The sequence below is a fragment of the Lutra lutra genome, chromosome 11 (genome assembly GCF_902655055.1).
Source record: "Lutra lutra chromosome 11, mLutLut1.2, whole genome shotgun sequence".
NCBI classification, from domain to species: domain Eukaryota; kingdom Metazoa; phylum Chordata; class Mammalia; order Carnivora; family Mustelidae; genus Lutra; species Lutra lutra.
The window spans coordinates 45006929-45026888 of NC_062288.1; the positions used below are offsets into that span (position 1 = coordinate 45006929).

Below are 19960 nucleotides of genomic sequence, written 5' to 3' on the forward strand. Positions count from 1 at the left end.
GTGTTAATCCCTGTAAGAAGTTCTGGGTAAGTGACTTTATCTTGAAAAGTCCGGGAACGTAGCAGGGTTCTGGTTCAGCCACAGTGAACGTTGCCACCTCCCTTGGGTGGAGGAGGATTACAGCAAAGCCTAAGAGCATAGCCTGAGACACGGACATTCCATCAGGAAAAATACCACACTGGAAGCAAATCCAGAGTGAAGGGTGATTTAAGTGCTTTCTTTACTGATGAAACATTTTCCCTTCTTCTGAGTATCTTAGATACGTAGGTATACAAAAGCCATGAGTAATTGTATTACAGTGCCCAGCAGAGGGTCTTACATATGATAATTCCAAGAAATAGGTCTTGTTATGAGTAACTTGTGCTTTGTTTTAAGTAATTAAGAACATGCTTTTATGCACTGCTTTTCAAATCTGCTTTAAGCTACATGGTAGTGTCCTCAAAAAGGCTTTCAAATAAGAATTATGGTCCATATCTTAGATTAGGTACTGATAAATCAACTCTTTTCAAGAGAGATCAGTTGTGCCAGTTCTATGTGGTTTATACTGAAATAGTCCAACAAAATAGCATATAATACTGTGTCATTATTTTCCTTTTCTTCTTTTTTTAACCAAGCCAACCTTCATATTTATAGAGCAGTAGTTCTAAATCTTTTTGGGCTCGCAGGCCATTTTGATAAGGCAAAAGGGTCAACAGACCAGTTACTACTATATTCCCCTCCTGAATTGTCAGAATGAACAGGAGGAATAAGGTTTTGATGAAATTCTAGTAACATACTTATTATTGACTGATGCCAGGAACAAAAATAAGGCTATTATCATGTTCTAAACATGAATAAAGTAACCTTCATTTGTCCAAAATAGCTAGCTGGCTGCATGCCCTTCCTTTTATTTTTCTAATAAGAGGGCACCTAGTATTTATCCTAGTGGTGAACTTCCAGTATGTTCCCTAGTTTTAGGTCCCATTGAACTTAGTCTCCTCTGTGTATGTAGTATTATAAAATTTAATTCATTTATGAACAAAACATGTATTTTCATAAAATTTTATTTTGATCAATTCATTCTTACAGGATGGGTTGGATGATACTGATCTGCCTTCTGAATTAATGACATTTTACAGTATCCTAAGTATAGCTTTTGTAGCAACAATATATTCAGTAATTTCAAAGTTATTAGGTTTTACATACATTTTATAAGGCTGTTAGCTAAATTCTTCAAGTAACTACAAAAGATTCTTTCTCAACTATTTTGGACAAATGGAGTTCATTTTATTCACAGAGACCAACTTGAGGATATCTGGAAGACCCCTGAGTACATAGACTAGCAATCACAGTTTTAGAGCAACGGTATTATTTTTATTTTCCTCTTCAATAAGACCGATGCAATGGAGTTTGCTTTTATGCTTCGCCTTGTTTAAATCCTTGGTTTAAAGTAAAATTCTCCTCTTTGTGACCACCTGTTTGCTTTGAAATGATTGCTTTGCCTAACACAGTGAGTAAGGCATGCATGCTTTCCACATTTAATTCATATTACTTAATTCAGGGAGAAATCTGTTCGTTTTGGGGGCAAAGACCTATCATAATCAGATGCCTTTTTGTAATCTTTGCAAATACTTTAATGAACAGCAGGGGGAGTCCAAACTCTACTTGAAGGTAAAACACTAGTCTAAACCAGTTTTATAGCAACACAGTTATGTTTAAGATAGAGTAGCTTATTACATTATTTTTTAAAGGACCTGAAAACCTAATGTCCTCCCCTCTACCAAAGCTTGTTGCAGTAAATGTTGCCTGAAAAATGGAATTGCTTTTTAATGGCACCATTTGATTTTTTTTTTTTTTCTCCATAAAAAAGAAGTTTGCCAAATTAGATAGTATTTCACTGTGCCATTCCCACGGCTACATGTGTGAAAAATATAACTACTTAAAAAACAGTGATAAAGTTTAATGACCATTTTTCATCTTTGAAATTAAACACTGATGGCATTCTAAGGGTGAATGAATGAAAGCAAAAGATAAAACAGAGAGTTAAGCACTGAGAAAACTACTAGACCAGTGGTTTGCAAAGCACAACCTGCAAATGTAGCATGCTGACTGTTGTCACAAAGGTTCACTGGAAAACAGCCATGCTCATTCTTCTTTGTATCGTGTATCGTCTACACTTGCCTCCTCACGATGATGGAACTGAGCAGGTACAACACAGACCTGGCGGAAAATACCTACTATCTGGCCCTTCACAGAAAAAGTTCGCCACCCTTGGTCTAGATAGTTAATGAAGCACCATGCACACTATTTATTCTTTTTTGAACATTTAAAGTTTTAAAATCCTACAAAGACTGCTTCAAATTTTACCAGTGAGAAAGACCAAATGATGGATACATTTGATGCAAAACTAGGAAAAACAAATCCGGGAAAAAGAAAAATCACAGGATTTTGAGTTGTTTTAGTTAAAAAAATGATCAGGACGTTATTTTCTCCATCTGCTCAAAATTAAAAAGACAACTGGCTCCTTTTTTTCTTTTCTTTTCTTTTTTTAACAAAGGTAACAAATATAAAAATCTAGTCGTAAACTGCCTTCAAAGTACAATTAAAAACCAACTAGAGAGATCCATCTTTTGAAGGGTTAATGAGTTCGGGATTAGGACATTGAAATTATGGCCACGTTGTCGATTTCACAATGGCTGCAGCAATAAGGAAGAGCGTAGACAGCAGGTGTAATAGCTAATTCCATCCAGTAGCCATTCAAACTGAACTTTATTCTCTTCTGGATGTAAGAACTTGCAAATGGCTCCATGACACTCTTAGCACAGGTGTCTTCATCCCATTTGAAAAGAGGCAGTTTCTATGGCAATCCTGGTTAAGTGCCTATCATGCTGCACTAATATAGTGCAAAAATATGCCTTCCATATAGCAAAAGAGATGCAGTCAACCAGTTTGAAAATTAGGGAAAGTAGAAATGTATTAACACAAGCAAATTAGTTTTCCAGACAATAACCACTATAAAATACTGAACTTGAGGACTTTTTTTTTTTTTTCTCTAAGATACTAGTACATGTCCAGCATTCATACTTTGGAGAAAGACAAGAATTAAATCTTATAAAAGAGTCTTTGCCTCTGAAATGCAGGTTAATGAAAGCTACCATCAACCACCAAGATGCTGAACTTACTCAATGGATTCTCTGCTCAGCTTAGAGCTTATCTCTTATTCACCATTAAAACTGCTTATTAACAAGTACACAGTCTGACATAGTAATGTGTATCATTCAATTGAGTATACATGTTGTTATGTTGACTATAATATTGTAGAGATCTTGGTATAAACTCTTCACGCTAAAATGTTACTATGGGTTAACACTGCCGACAGAGGCTTGCATCAGGTGTTCTAACTGACCAATTCCACAACCGTATTTTAGAGATGAAAGTGAATGGTCAGTTGGTAGATTTCTGAAAAGATCACACAAAAATCTCTCAGAATGCAGCCTGTAGCCAACTAAATCTCCTAGAATTCTCATCGCTGATTTTTTATTTTTACATAAGTGGTACTATCTTGGTATCTCCATTGGCACTGATTTTCACTCTTTGATGCTCTTTTAAAAAGTTACAATGCATTCGAATTCACATAGTATGAAGAGCTTTGTGGCTGTTGGATGTCTACTGCAAAGTCAGAAAGCTGAAACTGGTTGTTGCCCGGGTAAGTTCTATTTTACATATCTGCATCTCCATCGTAGGCTAAGGTTAAAGGTTTCAGTCGGTTGTTTTGCCTTCTTTGGGGTTTCTTTGGCTTTTTGCTGTAGATAATAATAAAAATAATTGGAGAAGGAAAATCAATCTCTAATCGTAAATTTTACTGTCTTCAATGAAAAATTCAAGCTATATTGATAAAGTTGCTTAACTGCCTAATGACCTAAATTCAACCTTAAAGTTTGATTTTCTGGTATCTTTGAATTTCTTACTTAATGCTCTGAATAAACCTGAAATAGAACCCATCAAATATTTTATTATCCTGCAAAAGAATTATCAAAGGAAATTTCTCACTAACAATGGAAATAATACTATAGTATAATCATTAATATTTGACCAGAAATCTTTATAAATAATACATAATTTATAATACATGTTTAAAAAGATAGATGAGTAAAATTAGGTATCACCATAATATCTTTCTCCAGTAGTAATTCAGTATCAAACTCCATAGTTCACGATAAGCATACAAAGCAGTATTATCTTGTATAACCAAGGACAACATACTTGAGATGACCTGGAGCAGCTCTGGCTCATCTTCAGATAGTAAATGGCTCAGATTTGGTAGTTTTTAGAATATCTATGACTACAGCTATTTTTATTTCTAATTTCAGATAAGCATATTAAATAAGTGTGGAATACTTATTTGAGACAAATTACTGTTTCTGTATTATAGTCAACTGACAGTGTTTTTGCTGAAATAGATATGTATCCCCTTAGATTTTGAAATATTTAATCACTCACCAAGCTAGATAAATCATGGAGACAATAAAGATGAGTAACACAAATGCCCCAGCTGCTACACCGTAAACCCAGGTCTTTAGTCTCCCATCTAAGAAGAATGGATATTAGTTATTAATTTACATTAGTCTGGTGTGTGTGTGTGTGTGTGTGTGTGTGTGTGTGTATATATATATATGACAGTCTTTAACTATGACCAATGACCAGTCACCTACGGCCAAATCCTTTCAAAACAAAATGAGTTACTGCTTAGGCACAGTTAATGATTAATGCAAAGCTGCTATTATGAGTTAGATGCTGCTTCATTAAAGGTAAATTATCAATGAGAATTAATGGGAAAGAAATAATATTTTCAATTTGCATTCAGATTTCAAGTTCATATGCCTAAATTTTTGTAGCTTCTTATCTAAATTTTACTTCAAATTCAGTGTATGTGTAATGCTAACTAAGCATTTTCTTATTTTTATTCTGAGAATGGCAATTATAAGAAGAAAAGTAATGCAACTTCAATAAAGTCCTACAGCTTAGCGTTAATGCAGACAGGTTTGTGAACATAAATTTTGTCATTTTAACCTTTTTTTCTGAGATGAATTGAAAGTGAATATATTTAACTTTTGGGGGGAATTAATCTTTTATCCAATTTATACTTAACACTGTACTTCATAGTTCAGTCAACAATATCCTTTGTAAAAATAGCCAAATTTGATAATAACTTTTTAACTCCAAATAACAGTTTTCTAACCTTTTATTATATGGAATTAGGCAGGGTAAGAACTTTTCTAATTTGATTTTCTAGTCTCATTTTCTTTGAGGTTCTTAATTTTGTGTTTAGAATAAACTTCAATTAGATGATAGTATTAATGACTTTGCCTAACTTGATCATTACATCAACATGTATTTTCTGTTGCACAGATACATTATATTACTGCTAAAATTACTGCTAAATTTATAGATTACTGCTAAAATTATAGACTGGGCAAATTGACTCCATAGACACTGTTTTATTCAATATTTGGAAGGCATCAAAAACAAATTAGTACTGTGAAAGTTTTTCTGCTTAGAGCTCGATCAACTTAGGGGTCCATTTAATATTCTAAATATAATTCTTTTCAATTCTAAGGATTTTAAAAGTTAGAGACTGGGTTTTAAATCAACCATTCTTGGGTTCATCTGCCTTGAGAGTTGTTTTTCAACAAATATTCTTGGAGTTTAAAAAAAAAACAAGAACAAAGTCTAAATGTACTTTTTAAGAACATAAATCTCTTTAATATATTAAAATATTCATTTTAGGGAGAGTATATACTTAAAATGACAATATTCTCTTTTTAAACTTTTTTTTTTTTTTTTTGATGTGAGAAGGTCTGCTTGGATTCTTAGTTGAAGTCAAGATTGCTAATAGCCATTTGCAGCTCCACTATCTTGAACACTGAGAGAAGAGCTTGCTAGGTTTGCACAAACAAGTCAACTTTGCAAAATATATTTTCAGCTAACAGCCATATGAAGGCAAGAACAATGTGGTTAAATCACAGTGTTTTGGTTAAATCATCCAAATACTGAAAATACTTAAAATCCTTTTAGTGATTCTCTAATAAGGGAAATTGTTTTGACTTAATTCATTAGAAATAGAGATGTGCTGTGCAGATTCCCTCCTTTCTCATATTTCTAACAACAGTAAAGTAGACTATGCCTGGCTTTGCCTGGGTATTTCCTTTGGCCATTAACTAGTAATCCCTCTTGGTGTGGGGGAAAAAACAGCATGATCTGCACTACCTTACAGCCCTTGCAGCACAATTTTAAGCACCAGCTTTAGTTCCAGGACTAAGCATACAGTTCATTCCACCTGGGGAGACCGTGTGTGCAGGGTAGGGCCAGCACTGTATTAGGCCTTCAAGCTTTTGCCTGTGTTGGCTTCAAGTCCATTACTAGACACATTAAGGGTGTCTGTTTAATATGACAAGGATCTGGTAAGTCTCCAAACTTAAATCATCCCATTTAGATAGGAAGGCTCCATCCTTGCCCTGCTGTATCTGGCACTAGTACAGATTCTGATTATTTGAGTTTACCAAATCTAGGGGCTGATAGAAAATGGGCTGGCTACCAAGGACTGCCCCTCCCCCGGTCCTGTCCTGGCATAGCACTGCATTACTGATATTCCTATTTTTAGGTTCAAATTATTACCAGTCTGTGGTCACATGAAAAATTCTTGAATGCCTTTAGAGTTTTACTTGCTTCAGTTCTGAGTGACAATATACTTTATTCCTAATTAATATTTCATTGTTAGATTTCTTTGTTCAGTGTGAATATAATTATACTTATAAATTTAGGTCTGAGATCAAAATAACTAATATCCTAAATTTTTTTTCCAGAAGAAAGTAATTTCATTTCTCTGAACTTTGAGCATGAGTGCCTTTTTCCTAATAACAAAAACATTATGCTGTATGGCAATATTAGAATAAATGAGTATAGATGAAATGATAACTCCTGAGAAAATGCTTGCTTATTTTTTTTAACCCTTTGACAGTGGTTAAATGTATAACTAAAGGATTCTACATTAACACTGTCTAGTCACTTCACCTGGCCCAAATGGCTGTAGAAACCAGGTCCTTCCCCGTCCTGTGGGGTTACTGGAGGATTGGGTGGGATGTACTGCCCGGCTGGTTTTCACATCTCCTCTTTTGTCCTCCACAGTGGGTATCACCACCACAGGGATAAGTGTGCACTGCTCAAGTGTACCATTAGAAGACATGACTTCAGTGTACCCTTCTTCACAACTGCATGTCCTCATCTGCAGAAGAACAAGAGGATTTCTACTGTACATAGAAAGGGATCTTTGAGAGCATAATAGATCCAACTTGAAGAGAAGGCTTTAAGGAAGTGCTGTTTGGGGAATTTACTATATGTAATTTCTGTCTCAACTGCATAAAAACACACTTTTTATACTGTATACAAATTATTTTAACAGTAGAAACAGTAAAAACATTCAGAATATTCATAGTGATAAAAGGAGAGATCTAGAAATAAGGCTTTAGGCCCCAAGACATGCTTTTTCTGGGGGTGGGCGAATGGACTTTTAAGAGGTGGTGAGATGACAAATAATGAAGTTGGCTTGTCCTTCCTAATGAAGTCACACCTACCTCACTACAGTATGAGTGGGGTTGACTACACGGTGGGTTACAAGACCTGTCAGCATCAGGCTGGCGCACCACCAAGCAGCCCCCTGCAGAACAGAAAATCATACATTGACAAGTAGCATCTCTTGCAATGAGAGAAACACACTGTTGTATAGACTCTCTTTGAATCCTGAGCCACTTTGGGAACCCCCATGGATTCTTCTGAGGGTGACTGTGAACTATTTGGTTAGCCTGGACTACTTCCTACAGGAACTTGAGGCCCTTCTTATTCAGAGGAGATAGCACAGTGCCCGGCACTCAGCAGGAGCTCCACAAGCACTTTCTTGTTTAGTTGCTACTTTGAACACGCTAATTGCACACCAGCTATTTCTGTCCTCGTCCCCAGTTCCCCCTATTGGTCCAGTCCAACATTAAAAAGCAGACTGAATTTTTCTTTAAAGTTCAATTTCTTTCTTGGCTAGTCAGAGAAACCATTTTCATGTCCCTTGAGTCACATAATTTATGTGACTGTCATATAAATGTCTTTTTTTTAATAATGCATAGTTCTTAGACAACAATCACAATTCCTACCAGTTCAGGATTTTTGTGGGTATAGGAAAGAAAACATTTGTAGCTACTAAGTGATGTATTCCCTTCTTGTTTAACTTGATATTGCAGCTCTCTGGTTTTTCTTCCTTCTCTTTCTTCTTTTTAAGTGTAATACCAAGTGTGCCTAAGTTGTTACAAGTGAAGTTTCAAGATAAGAATTGGTGTCCTAGAGAAACAATACTGGTGATATGGAGGGAACTTGAGTTTCAAACCATATTTGCTCAGTTGAATAGAATTTTAAGAAAGCAAAGTTTTTCCTTTACTTATTGAATTGATGATCCTTTGGAATTTAATCAGAGATACCTACTGTTAATTCTTTGCTTCATCTCTCAATAATATAACCTGTTCATCAAAAAATTGTGATGGGAAAGCAGTCACTGAAACGCAATTGCAGTTAAAAGGCCATTATTAAGGTTATTATCGTGAAACACACGAAGAAAAAGGAAAACAACATCTTGATTTCTAATAAGGACGACTTCATAAAATTAAAGCAATCAATCAAGATAGGTAATATACTTTACATGCTTGTCTATTTCTCATAAAGAATCCCATCTCTCCTAAAAGATGGAAGAAGAATGCATATAGAGTTTATCACATATCATTTACACACTGGCCTTTTTGGTTTCAGAGTATCAGAAAGAAAGAAATACACTGGGTACTTCAATGGATTAAAAAGAAGGTGAACACATGATGTCTATAGGTAAGCCTTTTAAAACTGGACTTACCTTTGCATTGCATTGAGGAGTATCCCCAAATTTAATGGAAAAAGAGCTTTTAACATGTAGAATAAACAGCAGACAAATATTACTTGAACCCATATTTGGGGAGGAAAAATAAAAACCATGAAAAGTAATAGGACCCTCTGGGAAAACTCCAGTGTTCCCTCTGAATAGCTTCAAGAAGAATGTAGACCTTCATTTTCAACACTTGAGTTGAATGGACCATCTCTGTAAGTGCCTTCAAATTCAGAAAACCTATGCTTCCCTTCCTAGGGTGCTTTCTCCCCTCAGGCCTCTTACAGTGGTGTGGCTGGAAGAGATTCCCACCCCCCACAGTAAATAATATTGTGAGAGAGCCAAGTTTCCTGGTAGGTGTCTCTTCTTTGTTATATATGTGTCCACTGGGAATTGCTGTTATCAATGGTTTCTTGATATAGATTTCTCATGTATACAATCTTACCTTCACAAGAATATAATTTGATATCCTGTTCCAGCTTTCATAGGAAATAAGTAAATTAGGTTTAAATAAATCCAGGTAATTTAAAATCTAATATAAAAATTGATGCTTTCCAAAAAGCATATTGATCTCTGTTCCTGTTATCTTACTGTATATATTACAGCTAAATTTATAAATGGACATTACTAACAGGCACCCAAATGCACATTACTTTTTATCTCTGCCAGAGGGCCAAAACAATGGCAGTAAGTCAGCAGGCCCCCCTGCTCTCAAAACTTTTGCTACTGGTACACTATGAAGATTCCTACAGATTAGATCTACAAAAATGTTAAAGGAGAGACATTAGATCTTTGGGTCATGTACTTAAGGTTGAGGTTCTTGTTCTGACCTTGGTTTCTTCCTAGGAAATTTACAAGGTACATATCTGGAGCCAAGTTTCTCTCCACTTCAAAGGGTCCTTAATAACTCTGGCATTTACTGAGTTTAGATAAGGAAACTTACAGTAACCACAGATTAGAGAAGCTCTTTGGTATATTTGGGTCAATTTCAGAAAAATTTTTCATTTGGATTTCTTGACTATATAATTTTTGAGTGGGGATAGAGTAGGTTAACTACCCAGATACTCTGGGCTTGAGATCTGCTAATACTCTTACCTATTAATTAATTAAAAAAAAAAAAACCCTGAATTATAGATTTCTGAATTCAAGCAAGATAATTCAAGATATTTAGCTTTGTATAATTACATTCCCTTGATAATATTTTTGGTCTTCATCTATATTGTTTTTGAGGTACAGAAAGAGATATAGTCAACAAAATACTGATTTTTTTTTTTTTTTTTGAGAACATGGTGAGTTATTCACATAAAATTTTTAGGGAAGGCAATTTGAGATGATAATTTATTGGAATTACAGAGTATGTTAACAAAGTTCTAGCAACATTATCTAAAATGGCTGGATGAGGGAGAATTTAATTGAAATAATAAAAAAAATAATTACTGGTTACATTGGTACAGCCTAGAAACTGAATCCCAACCATGTGCTAAATTGTGAAAGAATATCTTTGTTTCCTTATTTTGTTGAACCAAGTGTATGTGTGTTACAGGAAGACTTTCAAAAAACAGAGAAATTGGAAATTTACCTGTTACATTTATACCATCTGACCTTTGACACCAGACTGTTCGGGAAGAACCCTTCCAGGCACTGGTCATCCATTTATACTCATAACACTGTCCATCTGCAGGGACACAATAAACATGAACAGAAGCATTCTGCTGTCTAGAAGGACAATCATGAGGAAAGAATATTAAGAAAATATTTATAAACAATTGTAAAAGTGGTAAGTCCATCTCAAAAATTATTCAAATGTTATTGTCTTGGAATTGCCATATAGATGTTATAAAATTGTTATAAAAATTCCTGATCTATTCCTAAATCTCATTTTTTTGCCAAGGTTTTTATTCTTTTAATGGTAATACAGTACAGTTGATCCTTGAACAACATGGGGATTTGGGGCATGTACCCCTATGCAGTCTAAAATCTGTGCATAGGGCGCCTGGGTGGCTCAGTGGGTTAAGCCGCTGCCTTCGGCTCAGGTCGTGATCTCAGGGTCCTGGGATCGAGGCCCGCATTGGGCTCTCTGCTCAGCAGGGAGCCTGCTTCCCTCTCTCTCTCTCTCTGCCTGCCTCTCCATCTACTTGTGATCTCTCTCTGTCAAATAAATAAATAAAATCTTTAAAAAAAAAAAATAAAAAAAAATAAAATCTGTGCATAACTTTTGACTCTCCCAAACCTTAACTACTAACATCCTACTGTTGACTAGAAGCCTTATTGATAACACAAAATCTGAGTTAATTGTGTTATATGTTATAATAACTATATATAATATAGTATATATTATGTATATATACTATATATATATACTATATATATATATACTATATATAATAACTATATGCTTATAATAACGTAAGCTAGAAAAAAATGTTACTAAGAAAACCATAAGGAAGGGAAAATATTTTATATTGTATTTATTATTTTTTAAAAGATTTTATTTGTCAGAGAGAGGGAGTGCACCAGGAAGGGAGGGCATTGCAGAGGGAGAAGCTCCCTGCTGAGCAAGGAGCCTGATGCAGGACTCGATTCCAGGACCCTGGGATCATGACCTGAGCTGAAGGCAGACGTTTAACCTACTGAGCCACCCAGGAGTCCCTGTATTCTATTTATATTAAAAAAAAAAAACCTCTCATGTAAGTAGATCTGGGCAATTCAAACCTTCAGTTCAAGGGTCAACTGTATTATTCAAAGTTTTAAGAAGTATCATTACTCTATGTATCATTTTGAATTATACAGATGACATTTTTTTTAATGTAGCTATAGTACATTTATTTTTAACTGCTATATAGAATTCCACTATACTAGATGCCACTTTTTTTTTCTTTTAAGGTATTTCCTCTGAATGGCTTTTTAGGTTGTTTTCAACTTTTGCTGTTAGAGCAATGCCTCCGTGGTCAACCTTGTGCAACTCTCTTCATTCTCCTTTAAGGTAAATGTCTAGAAGACACATTGCTGGGTATCACTATAGGGATGGCTGAAACTTTACTAAATCTTTATTTTTTCCTCTAAAAAGTGACAATCTACATATCTACCAGCAGCAAATAAGGGTTATCATTGTTTGAGCCTTCACAAACATTTATAATTGCCAGATTTAAAATTTTTGGTTAGTCTAGTAGGTGTGGAAGCTCTATCATCATTTTAAATTGTAGTTCTTTATTAATGCTATTAAAGAGTAACAAATGTTTGGGGGCATTTAGACGACTTCTTATGAGTGTTGCTTCTTTATATCTTGTGGCCATTTTTTTTATCCTCCTGAAATCTATGCCTTTTCTTATTGAATTGTGGGAATTAGTCTAGAATAGCAGTTCTCAAAGTAGGGTCCAGAGAACCTGGGAGACTTAGACATTCTTTCAGACTGTGTGTGTGTGTGTTTCCTTTTTTTCAACTACACATCTGTGTGAGTAAAGCTGGATTTTCTTCGTATACATAAACTAAACAAAGATTACAACCGATTGAGTGTAGAAACAGAGACAAGAATCGGCTGTCTTCCTCTAAAGCAGACATTATATATTTGCAAATATGTAAAACAAGACCATGTTTATCAAAGTTATTGTTTTTATTTTGCAAAGTAGCTATTTTTCAGGAAGTATTATTTTTACATAAAATTGGTTTTTGGTTATTTAAATCTCATTTTTAGTATAAACTTTTGTGTATATATAACTCACAAAAGAAAATTTAGGGTCCTCATACAATTTTAAGAATATAAAATTAGACTAAAAAGTTATAAAACTGTTGTCCTAGATACTAATCCTTGGAAATTAATTGACTTCACAAATACCTTTTCTAAGTCTTTGGCTTCTCTGCTAACCTTGTTTAGGATATATTACTATGTAGAAGATTTAATTTTTCATCTTTCCCATTTTTGTGTTTGTCCTGTCATTTAGGAAATTCTTCTCTACCTTGAGTTCATAATGATATGCTCCTATATTTCCTTCAAGTGTTTGACAGTTATGCTCTTCACCTTTTGGGTTTATAATTTATTTAGTTTATTAATTTATCAGTTTTGTATATGTGTGAGCTTACAGATAATTTTAAAAACCTTATGTAGATAACAAAGTATTCAACATTTACCCACCATTATCCTACTGACTTTCAGTTCTGTTATGTATCTATATATGAAAATTTGTTCCTGGGATCCTTTGTTTTATTAGTCTAATTGCTTTATTGTTGACTGGTCATTTTTTTTCAATTATTAGTGCTGTAGAATAAATCTTGAATAAAGCCATGAAAGCTCTTTGACCTCCTCTTCCATTTTCTCTTCTTGAAATTCTGGACTTTAATAATTCTGGGATCTTCTTGGTCTTCAACTTCTCCATACAAATTTTAGGATCAATTTCTCAGATTACTTGAAAATCTTTTTAAATTACAGGGAATTTATAGATAAGTTAGTATAAAATTGAAATGTAATGATATTGAGGCCTACCCATGAACATGCCTATTTTACTAATGTTTTCATTGTTTATATGCTTCAATAAGATTTCATCACTACTATTCTTATATCATTTCTATTAAATGTATTTCTACTTGTAGTTTTATTTTGATTCAATTTTTTTCTAATTAAATCTTGTAACTGAATCTTACTGGTAAAAGATTTTATTTTTGTATTCAAGTATAGTTGACAAAGTATTCATTTCAGATATATAACTCCGTGTTTCAACAATTACATACATTACAAAACACTCACCATAATAAGTTTAGTTAACATCTGTCACCACACAAAGTTATTACAATTTTACTGACCACATGCCCTGTGATGTTGTTTTACTTTTTATCCCTGTGACTTAGTTACACTGTAACTGGAAATTTGTACCTCTTGGTTCCCTTCATCTATTTCATCTACCCCCAGTCTGGCAACCTAGTTAGTTTGCTGTACTTATGCTTCTGTTTCTGTGTTTGTTTTGTTCGTTCATTTTGTTTTTTAGGTTTCATATCTAAGGGAAATCATGTGGTATTTGTCTTTGTCTGACCTGTTTCACCTAGCATAATGTCCCTAGGTTCCTCCATGTTGTCTCAAATGGCAAGATCACATGCTTTCGTATGGCTGAGTAATGGAATACTATATATTCATACACAACATTTTGAGCCATTTATTGATGGACATTTAGCTTGCTTTTATATCTTGGCTATTGCAAATAATACTGTAATAAACATGGGGTGCATATATTTTTTTTAAATTAGTGGGTTTTTTTTTCTTTTATTTGGGTAAATACCCAGAAGTAGAATTACTGGGTCACAATTTTTTAAATTTTTTGAGGAACCTCCATACTGGTCACTACAGTGGCTGCACCCGTTGAGGTTCCTGCCAAGAACGCATGAGGGTTCCCATTGTCCACATCCTTGCCAACACTTGTCTTTTTGAAATTAGCCATCCTGACTGGTGTAAGGAAATTCTCACTGTGGTTTTGACTTGCATTCCCCTGATGATTAGTGATGTTGAGCATCTTTTCATTTGTTTTTTGGCCATCCATTACCTTTCTTGAAAAAATGTCTATACAGGTCCTCTGCCCGTTTTTTTAATTAGATTTTGTGTATACTGAGTTGTGTAAGTTCTTTATATAGTCCGGAGATTAACCCATTATTGGAAAAATCATTTGCAAATATCTTCTCCCATTCAGTAGGTTGCCTTGTTGTTGGTTTCCTTCTCTGCATAAGCTTTTAATTTTGGTGTAGTCCCAATACTTTTATTTCTGCTTTTGTTTCTCTGGCCTGAGGAGACCTATCTAAAAAAATGTTGCTAAGGCCAATGTCAAAGAAATTACTGCCTATGTTTTCTTCTCGGAGTTTTATGGTGTCAGGTATTCTATTTAGGTCCTTAATCGATTTGGGGCTTATGTGTGGCGTAAGAAAGTGGTCCAGTTTTATTCTTTCACATGTAGCTATCCAGTTTTCCCAGTACCATTTATTAAAGAGACTGTCTTTTCCCTGCTGTATCTTCTTGCCTTCCTTGGGGTAGATTAATTGACCATGTAAGTGTGGGTTTGTTTCTGGGCTCTATGTTCTACTGATCTAGGGGCCTATTTTTATGCCAATTCCATACTGTTTTGATTACTATAGCTTTGTAGTATAGTTTGACATCTGTGCTACTTTCAGCTTTGTTGCTCTTTCTCAAGATTGCTTTGGCTGTTCAGTCTTTTGTGATTCCATATAAATCTTACGATTATTTGTGCTAGTTCTGTTAAAAAAAAAACAAAAACCACTACTGGTACTTTGGTAGGGGTTATACTTATTCTTCCAATCCATGAGCATGATCTCTCTTTCCATTTATATATGTGGTCCTCTAATTTCCCTCATCAATGCCTTATGATTTTCAGTGTACAGTCTTTTAATTCCTCAGTTAAGTTTATTTCTAGGTATTTTATTCTTTTTGGTACAATTGTAAATGGAGTTTCTTTTTCTTCTGTTTTGTTATTCGTCTATAGAAATGCAATGGGTTTCTATATATCAATTTTGTATCCTGCATCTTAACATGACTCATTTTATTCTCATAGTTTCTGGGGGAAGGGTTTTCTATGTATAATATTACATCATCTGTAATCAGTGACAGTTTTACTTCTTCCTTACCAACTTGGATGCTTCTCATTTCTTTTTATTATCTGATTGCTGTAGCTAGGATTTCCAGTAGTACACTGACTACAAGTGGCGAGGGAGGATAATATCCTTGTTGTACTTCTGTTCTTAATGATAAGCAATACGAGCTTGTCTATAAAGCGTAATGATGTTAGCTGTGAGTTTGTCAAAGATGGCCTTTGCTATGCTGAGAACCACCTGTTGAATTTTTATCATGAGTGATGTTATATTTTGTCAAATTCCTTTTTAGTATCTATTGAGCTATCATGCTTTTTATTTTTTTGTTTTCTGTTAAAATTTTTTTTTGAGCTTTAATTTTTATTTTTTCAGCATAACAGTATTCATTATTTTTGCACCACACCCAGTGCTCCATGCAATCTGTGCCCTCCACAATACCCACCACCTGGTGCCCCCAACCTCCCACCCCCCACCCCTTCAAAATTCCCAGATCGTTTTTCAGAGTCCATAGTCTCTCATGGTTCACCTCCCCTTCCAATTTCCCTCAACTCCCCTCTCCTCTCCATCTCCCCTTGTCCTCCATGCTATTTGTTATGCTCCACAAATAAGTGAAACCATATGATAATTGACTCTCTCTGCTTGACTTATTTCACTCAGCATAATCTCTTCCAGTCCCGTCCATGTTGCTACAAAACCTGGGTATTCATCCTTTCTTTCTTTCTTTCTTTCTTTCTTTCTTTCTTTCTTTCTTTCTTTTTTTTTTTTTTTACAGCTTTATAAACATATATTTTTATCCCCAGGGGTACAGGTCTGCGAATCGCCAGGTTTACACACTTCACAGCACTCACCATAGCACATACCCTCCCCAATATCCATAACCCCACCCCCTCTCCCAACCCCCTCCCCCCATCAACCCTCAGTTTGTTTTGTGAGATTAAGAGTCACTTATGGTTTGTCTCCCTCCCAATCCCATCTTGTTTCATTTACTCTTCTCCTACCCCCTCAACCCCCCATGTTGCATCTCCTCTCCCTCATATCAGGGAGATCATATGATAGTTGTCTTTCTCCGATTGACTTATTTCGCTAAGCATGATACCCTCTAGTTCCATCCACGTCGTCGCAAATGGCAAGATTTCATTTCTTTTGATGGCTGCATAGTATTCCATTGTGTATATATACCACATCTTCTTTATCCATTTGTCTGTAGATGGACATCTAGGTTCTTTCCATAGTTTGGCTATTGTAGACATTGCTGCTATAAACATTCGGGTGCACGTGCCCCTTCGGATCACTACGTTTGTATCTTTAGGGTAAATACCCAGCAGTGCAATTGCAGGGTCATAGGGTAGTTCTATTTTCAACATTTTGAGGAACCTCCATGCTGTTTTCCAGAGTGGTTGCACCAGCTTGCATTCCCACCAACAGTGTAGGAGGGTTCCCCTTTCTCCGCATCCTCGCCAGCATCTAAATTTTTAAGGTGAAAATCATATAGTAATCTGGATGATTATTTCTTTGTTTTCAACTATTAAGCTTCCGGTTGTGCTTTGGCTAGAACCTTTTTTACTAGGTTGAAAAGAAGTAGCCACAGTGAGCATCCTTGCTTTGTTACTGATTGCAAGGGAATGTCTCTTATGTTTCCCCTAATATTATGATGTATGCTGTTAGTTTTGGTACATAACATTTATCAGGTAAAATGATTTCCTTCTAGTTCAAGTTGTATTGGGAAATTTTTATTGTAGATTAATTTTGCACTATATGAACACCTTTTCAACGCATATTTAAAAATTATATGCCTTTTTTCCTGTTGCTGTGAGGACTTACATTAGTTTTTCCTAATATTTAGGCATCTTTGTACTTTCAAAATCATAATTAGGATATTAATGATTTGGTTAGATAATACTCTTTCATGATTTGACATCTATTTTCATTGGTGAATTTATTGACTGATTTTACTGACAGGGCTATGCTCCCATGGAGCTGGAGGAATTTTCCTCATCTTTTTTCCCCACACAACTTTATTTTTTAAGATTTCACATAAAAGGGAGTGGTTTGTTTCTTTAAATTTTGGTAAAACTCAAATATTTGATAAATCTGAGTTTTTAATAGTTACAGACTCCATGGTATAGATTCTCAATTATTCTTGGTACAAATTATAACAACATTCTAGATTACCTTGAAGTATTTATATTAGCAAAATTTATTCAAAATATATTTTCAAATTCCATTCTATTTGTTGTAGTATTGATTTTTTTCCCCCCATTTTGCAGTATTGATTTGCTCTCCCCCCCCCCCCCCAACCCTTGATTTTTGCCTTGAGGTGGTCTACTTAGTTTTGGTCAACTATTGGTTGTTGATTATCTTGTTTTCTATCTCATGAAATTTATATTTATCTGTATTAGTTATATTCTACTTTTTCTTTAAAAAAAAATTCTCTTGAGTTTAATGCTTAGCTCATTTTAAACTTTTCTCCTTCCCATTTAGGCATTTAAGGCTTGAAGTTCTCTCCTAAGAACTTTTGTGCTCCCTCCCACAGGCCATTTGGTATGTAATGCCCTAGGAGTGTGGTTTTTAGTTTTTACCGTTGTGTGTGCATGGGGAGATTTCTTTTGTAATTTTCATTAGTGATTTCTAATTTTGTTTGTCCTTTTGGTTTGAGCAAATCTTACCCTGGGATTTATTTCATTTTCATTACTACATTGTCCTAGAATGTAAGGAATGATTTATCTGGTTGGTGAATTTGGGAAGATTCAACTGACAATGGGGATGATTCTACCTACTTCTTAAGTCATCTAGCCCATTTGGTTTTTATTCTAAGCATTGTTCCTTCACATTCTAAGCTCTCTCCTCCAACTTTTCAGTAATATTTTGGCTTCTATTTGCTATTAAATGTCAAACTCCCTAATTGTTTCAAAACACAAGCAGGAAGGAATGGGTTGTTCGTTGACCCTATAAATTCTTAGGTTTTCATTTAGACTGCCTCTGTGTTCCCAAACTATGACATTTTTCAATGTGCGGTGGCTTTTGGAAATGTCATGAATTGCGTGGCTCTATATGTACATGTACATATACATATAAACCTATAAACATGTATGTTCATGTGTTATGTCAAATTCTTATCAACACTTTATCAATTTCTAAGAATACAGTGAAACCTCTCACTTTGCTGTGGATTTTTCTTTGTTTCCACTGATTAAAATAAAGGATATTATTGTGACAAGGGTTGTCCTGGGTGTACAAATAATGTGCTCTCAGTTATTATAGCTCATAAGCACACATTTTTTTACATCTCTTATCTAATTTATGAAAGGTGGAAAGATTTTTCTTCCTATAAGTTTTTAAAATTCAGGATCATACTCCTAATTCTCAGTCTTAAGCGAGATCTTAGCAAATTACTTATTGAACAGAAAAGTCCATATCTTGTGCTTTTGCCTATCAACGTAAAAATGAATTAAAAAGATTTCATGATTTGCAGCACTCACCATTACATGATTTTGTTTCTAACGTTTGCTCTGGGCACAGATGCTGATTTTCTAGTTCCTGTATAATCACAGCTCTGGAACGGACCTGTATTCCACCAAAGCCTAGGTCTTCACCATTCACACAGGTTAGCTGACACAGGCTCCATGAAGACCAGTCCTTCAGATAACAGTCACCTGCAAAACACAGGTTTGTGGTTTATACCCATACCAATAAACAGTGGCCAAGCATATAGTAATTTTACTTCTTAACCTCACTGGGAAATGTACGACTAGCATACCAAAAAAACATGATATTTGTAAGATTTAGATAACTATTTAATATTTGTGAATTTGTAAGTGTGTATCAATGTTACTTTTGGAGTGGATGTTACTGGGTATAGACTATGGATTGAAGGAGCTTGTTCCTTGTGATTCACCTCCTCTGAAGAGACAAAAATAGTTGATTTAAAACCTACCACCACTACTCTTGTCATTATTATAAAAGGGTATATCATCTTGTAGGTAATTATAATTTCAAAAGAAATTGAACTCCGAGGCTGAGAAAACTGGCATGTACACTTTTTTCTCCCCTATTGCTTACCAGAGGTGTGGAAGTGAGAAAGCCAATTGAGCAACTGGAGTAGTGGCGATATGCTTGTAATTTTACCTGATCTACAGCTTCAATCCACTTCTCCTTTTTTTCAATTATTTACTGAAGAATAATACACATGAAAAAATGTTGGAATTTTCACAACGTGATTACAAAACCATGCAACCAATACTCATATCAAGCAACGGGGCATTCTCAGAATTTCAGAAACCCTTCTTGGGTTATATATGGAATTACACCGTACATATCTTCAACAAATATTTCACTCCTTTTTGTTTGCAAGATCCACATGTATTTATGTAGTTCTAGTTTGATCATTCTTACTGTTGTACTTTGTTCCACCATATGAAGGTATCACGATTTAGATATCCATTCTAGTGGTGG

At 34.8% G+C, this 19960-nt stretch overlaps 1 protein-coding gene across 2 annotated transcripts in view; it reads right to left on the reverse strand.

Annotated features, from left to right (window-relative positions):
- Positions 1–1848: 1848 nt before the first annotated feature.
- The window catches only part of THSD7A (thrombospondin type 1 domain containing 7A), a 454591-nt gene continuing 436479 nt past the window's right edge, over positions 1849–19960 (reverse strand). For both annotated transcript variants that reach the window (XM_047694998.1, XM_047694997.1), the window contains 6 exons: positions 18988–19161; positions 10509–10604; positions 7611–7693; positions 7051–7261; positions 4480–4567; positions 1849–3782 (listed from right to left, as the gene is read on the reverse strand). In XM_047694998.1, the coding sequence (XP_047550954.1) occupies positions 3698–3782; positions 4480–4567; positions 7051–7261; positions 7611–7693; positions 10509–10604; positions 18988–19161 (737 nt within the window). In that variant the 3' untranslated portion in view covers positions 1849–3697. The remainder of the gene's footprint in view (positions 3783–4479; positions 4568–7050; positions 7262–7610; positions 7694–10508; positions 10605–18987; positions 19162–19960) is intronic.